Here is a 5,646-nt window from a genome sequence, read left to right on the forward strand (position 1 = left end):
TTTGAGTGCGATTTATTATTTCTGAAAACACAATCTTTGCCAAAGCAGCTACATTCATGACATTTATTAGACATGCTCAAGCTAAAGGCAGGCACTTTGATGGTCTGCCACAAGAAGGGGCTAGAAACCACGTGCAGAGACCAAGATGGGAGTGCAGGATAAATCCATAGTTCTCTATTTGAACAGTCTGAGATTCACAAACCAAAAAAAAAAAAAAAGAAAAATATTACAAAAGTTTAATTTTCTAAATGTTTTGAAGTCCTACACAGGCAGAGTAAGAATACAGTTTATGATTAAAAAAGTATTGAGCACAAAACCAAACTTGAGTAGAAGAAAACTAGACAGGGGCAGTGGACTCTGGACACACAAACTCAAAACAGGACTACACAGGGAGCTCGGGAGTTAACAAGAGACTTGAAAAACAGTAAAGGGGTGAACATAACATCAGAAACAAATCACATTATAACACATAACAGATTACACAACCGCAAAACCTTAAATACACACAGAAATAATGCCACACAGGTGCAAACATTCTGGGCAGATTAGGGAGGAGGGAGTAAGGTGTGGGGACTGGGGGGCCCACTAGTGGTGAAAAACAGAAGCACAGTCACATCACTGATCCCAGATCCTGAGACTGCTTATATGAGATCTCGCACTGTATTTTGGAGTACTCTTCTGGTGCAGATAAAAAAAACACATCCTTCCAAAGCATTTACATTTACAGCATTTGTCAGACACTTTTATCCAGACCATCTTACAATTATCTTTTCTATTTTTTCTATCAGTATAATAAACCCCCTAATCGTGCATACAAGTAAAAACTTTCCATCTGATAAATTTATTTTCCAGAAATGTTCTAAAATGTTTAGTAATTTTACTAAACACTTTGATGAACATTTCATTTTAACTCACAAAACTTCACAGCTGACTTAAAACCGATCCTGAAACCAGCGTATAGCGGCTGAGTGAATGTGGTTTGGACGCTGTGGAGAAGCCTCAATCTTTTAGAGATGCTGTAGAAGAACAGAGTTCCTGCACTGTGATCCACGTACACGCCTATTTTAGACGCCACTGGACCTCGGAGTTCGGTCTTAACGCCGTTGTGAGAGAAAGAGACAGAGGAAGAAGAACACTGCAGACTCCAGGACTGACTGTTGCGTCCAAACACACTCTCATCACCCTGTCCTTTCCTGCTGATCTCTTTATATGAGACTGATATGTAGACCCAGTTCTCACTGTTCCAATCCACCTCCCAGTAACGGCGTCCACACACACTCTCTTTACACAACACCTGGACCCAGGAGTCAAATCTCTCTGGATGATCAGAGTATTGCTGTTTTGTCTCACTCCACGTCACTGCTCTGTGGTTCTCAGACAGAACGAGGAAGGGATGTGCCGTGTCGGGATCCAGAGTCAGATAACAGAAATCTAAAACAAGAAAATGTCCACAGGTTAGTAATAAGTGTGTGTGTATATGAAAAAAAAAGTGTATTCTATATGAAATATTACTCAGGATCAGTCTTTAGGGAAAAATGGATCCGATTTAGATCAACAATACAAAGAAGTGTACGTGTGTGCGTGTGTGTGTGTGTGTGTGTGTGTGTGTGTGTGTGTGTGTGTGTGTGTCTGTGTGTGTGTTTTCCAATTACATTGCAGACATTCTTTTCTGGTCTTCAGTTGTTGTGAGGGCAAAGTCCTCTGAACTACTGCAGCTGCGGACACACAGAGACAAAATGCAGACGTAAAAATCACATGAAGACACTTTAAAGCGAGGATTCGAAAAACAAGATTCCTCACTGCTCTAAGTGTGAGAATGTCTCATTTCTTCTTCTTTCTTTCTTCTGGTATTTGTTTTCTTTAAGTCTCTTTTTACTGTGAAACAGATTAAACATTTGCTTCTTTACCTTGTGGACGGATTTTGTTGAATTCCTCCTGACAGATCTCCTCGACTCGTTTTTTCAGATCTGAGACAGATTTCCTCACTCCATCAAATGAGAGATGTTGATTGACAGTGAAGCTGGGTGAGTCGTCACATCCAGGAGAAACACAGAGAGACGGGAAACTCTACAGAGAGTAAACACATCATAGAGAAGGAGAAAAGGGGAGGAGAGAAACGAATGAAGCTCAGACTGAATCAGACCAAAGACACACTTCTGATGGCGTAATGAGCTTTCAGGAGGAGACTTTGTGAGGAACAGCGCCCTCTGTAGATTAGACAATGAGTGTACCTGGAGGAAGTGGATGTGATCAGGTGTGTGTGAAAGCTGCTCCAGCTCACTGATTCTCCTCTGAAGATCAGTGATCTCCTGCTCCAGATGTTTCAGGTGTTGTTCAGCTCGACTCAGTTCAGCTTTTTCTTGAGCTCTGATCTTCTCCTTCACCTCCGAGCGCCTTTTCACCAGGGAGCTGATCATCTCATTAAAGATCTTCTCATTATCATCTACAGCTGCTTGGGAACGTGTCTGTTCAAACATGTTCACAAGAAGTCTAGCTGAAGAGTAACACTTTATCGTATGGTGACTTCATTCTCCACACATGTACAGCTCATTCCTCACCTTTATAATATACACAGTCTGTTTCAGCTCCTTCACCTTCTTCTGCTTCTCCTGGACCTTCTGCTGGGATTTCAGCTGCTCCTCCTTTAGCTCATTCTGAGAAGTACAGTTTATTATTCCTGCAGTAGGAGGTCATTTCTACATAATTATATAAAAAAAATTAAGTTTATTATTCCTGCTTTAGAAAACAAAAAAAGTACAAATTTGAATAATTCCTACTTTAATGGTATTTGGTAGAAATCATGATTTTTTTTTTTTTGAGCACTTTTTATGCATATAAAGGAGGCAAGATTAAAACCTTTAACATGACATTTGTATACAGTGGAACTCCACTGGAACTCTTTCTAAGACCCCCTCCGGGTTGTAAAAATCCAGGAATTTTTGACGCACCCCCTTAGTGGTACCACCACCAAGCTGCCACTGCTGGGCCCTTGAGCAAAAAGCCCTAAAACCCTCCCCTGCTCAGTTGTAAGTCGCTCTGGATAAGGGCGTCTGCCAAATGCTGCAAATGTAAATAAATAAAACAACCCAAATCTCAGTGGATGTACAAAAATTCATCGAAACAAATATCCTCTGTTAATGTAATCCGTATGAAATTTAGAAGAGGTACAGTTTCTCCGGTATCATCTCATTAACCATCGGTGTGGAAACATAGCAAAGGTTCCGTTTGGTGTCCTGATAATTTATGTAATGTAAAACACCATAATTACTTTAAAACATTTACAAGAGTATTTTATTATAAACTTTCCCTTAGAGGCACAGTTTTGTAAACAAAGGGAGAGAAGCTTGATTAAGACGGTTTGGACATGTGCAGAGGAGGGAAATGGGGTATATCAGTAGGAGAATGCTGAGGATGGAGCCACCAGGAAGGAGGAAAAGCAGAAGACGAAGGAGGAGGTTTATGGATGTGGTGAGGAAAGACATGCAGGTAGTTGGTTTAAAAAAGGCAGATGTGAAGGACAGGGGGGTATGGAGACGGATGATCCGCTGTGGAGAATCCTAGTGGGAGCAGCCAAAAAAGAAGAAGAAGAGGAATTATATGTACTTCTACTTAAGTGAAGAATGTGTGTACGTTTGCCACCTCTGTATTGAATTTACCGTATTTTCCAGACTATAAGGCGTTACTTTTTTCACTCGTTTTGAACATCGCCCAGCCTTCGTGCCTTGCTGAGAACGTCACCCAGCCTCCACTTCCTACTGAGAATGTCGCTCTGCTCCTTCCTCAACTGAGGACAACGTTCTGCCCTCTGGCCTCGCTGCTGTCCTTGCTCCCATGGTTTCCACAGGAAACAGGGGGAAAATACCACGGATTGCCCTGGCTCACCTCACCAAGGGACTGTCAGGGATCCACCAGCCATGCCTCCACCTATCACTCCAAGCAGCTCTCCCGCATACTAATCAGCTACACCTGGGCCTTATCAGTTTGCACTCTATTTAAACCCCGTTCTCCCACCAGTTCTTTGTCCGTTCTACAGCTTATGCTTAAGATCACTGTTGGACTCTCCTAACACTCTGTTTCTGAAAATCATTGGTTACAGGACTGTGTGTTTTGTTTGCTCATAGTTTTCACCAGGATTGTTGAACCTGGAGTTTCGTTGTGGTTTTGCCGTTTTCTGACTGCTCAAAAATTCTTCCATTAAAAACCTTTGTGGATTGCACTTTGGTTTTCCGGCACATTCTTTCGCCTGACACTGACAAACATGACTTCACACCTATTTTGCATGTTCCAGTGTGTCTTTATATGAAACCAGAACGTACATATAAAAGTATTACAAATTAAATAAATTCGAATAAAAGCTAGCAACAAAGATTTTTAAAAAACTGTAACTCATTTAACCACAAAAACCATGATAACACTGTTACTGTTAAAGTTCTTAGCTGTAAAATGCTGTAAGGTTATTGGGTGTTGGTAACAACACCTACGTTTAATACCAAATAATAACAGTCATTTAACAAATTAAATCTACTAAATAATATTAAATGAATTTTGACTAGAAATGTCCAACACTCACCTGTTTTTCAGTTCTTTCTGCAGTAGTTGAAACAGTATCATGACCTCTGTGTTTATCCAAAGTACACAAGTAACAGATGAAGCTTTGGTCAGTACGGCAGTAGATCTCATTCAGTTTGTCATGCTGAGAGCAGATCTTCTCTTGGAGATCTACACAGGCTTCAACTAACTTGTGCTTTTTAAAAGCCTGAGACTGATAGTGAGGTTTAAGATGATCTTCACAATAGGAGGCCAGACACACCAGACAGGATTTAGTGGCTTTGCGTTTTCTCCCAGTGCAGGAATCGCAGTCCACATCTCCAGGTCCAGTGTAATAGTGAGCAGCAGAAGCAGCTTGGAGTTTGTTCTTCTTCACTTTCTCCACCACTTCAGCCAGCATGTTGTTCCTGCGTAAAACAGGCCTCGGAGTGAACGTCTGTCTACACTGGGGGCAGCTGTAGACCTTCTTCTGATCTTCTTCATCCCAGAAGCCATTAATACACACCTTACAGTAACTGTGGCCACAATGGAGAGTCACTGGATCCTTCAGGAGATCCAGACACACTGGACAGTTAAAGTGATCCTGATCTGAAATACTTGCCGCTGCCATTTTCTAGCACTGACACACTGAGAGTTTTATCCTGTTTCATCCTGTCTCAGTGTTTGTGATTGTGTAACAGAGAAAGTGGGTGTGGCCACCTGGAGCAAGAGTTCACATTTCAAACACTCAACAGGAGAGAGACTTTTTTACTGTACAGGAGCTTCTCTGTGATTTATACAGTTGTACAAATTAAAAAGTGATTTGTTCAATTTTCTGAATAAATTAGGTACTTTGTCAGTTATCTGCCTTCTTTTTCTTGTTATTATATTTTTCTTTTAAATTTTGTTATTATATTTATATTTTTATTCTCCTTTTTACCCTATTTTATTCCCTCATGCCGGACCGTCGTTAAAAGCATTTCACTGCATGTCGTACCCTGTATGTATGTGTATGTGATAAATAAAAATTTGATTTGATTTGATTTGATTTGAAAGTGCAAAAGAGATTTCTGGTGGGTCTTGGCTAATTTACAGCCATGTTCTTTTAGCTTTCATTAA

The 5,646-nt window shown here is 40.7% G+C and overlaps 1 protein-coding gene across 1 annotated transcript; it reads right to left on the minus strand.

Annotated features, from left to right (window-relative positions):
• Window positions 1-5,201, minus strand: LOC124394205 (tripartite motif-containing protein 16-like). Its single transcript, XM_046862340.1, has 6 exons — window positions 4,571-5,201; window positions 2,559-2,654; window positions 2,232-2,465; window positions 1,908-2,067; window positions 1,653-1,715; window positions 1-1,431 (listed from the first exon to the last, which is right to left on the minus strand). Exons 1-6 carry the CDS (start codon window positions 5,156-5,158, stop codon window positions 902-904), a joined length of 1,671 nt encoding a protein of 556 aa, XP_046718296.1. The 5' UTR covers window positions 5,159-5,201; the 3' UTR covers window positions 1-901.
• Between the last annotated feature and the right edge of the window lie 445 nt (window positions 5,202-5,646).

Source organism: Silurus meridionalis, chromosome 12 (genome assembly GCF_014805685.1).
Source record: "Silurus meridionalis isolate SWU-2019-XX chromosome 12, ASM1480568v1, whole genome shotgun sequence".
Classification (NCBI taxonomy): Eukaryota; Metazoa; Chordata; class Actinopteri; order Siluriformes; family Siluridae; genus Silurus; species Silurus meridionalis.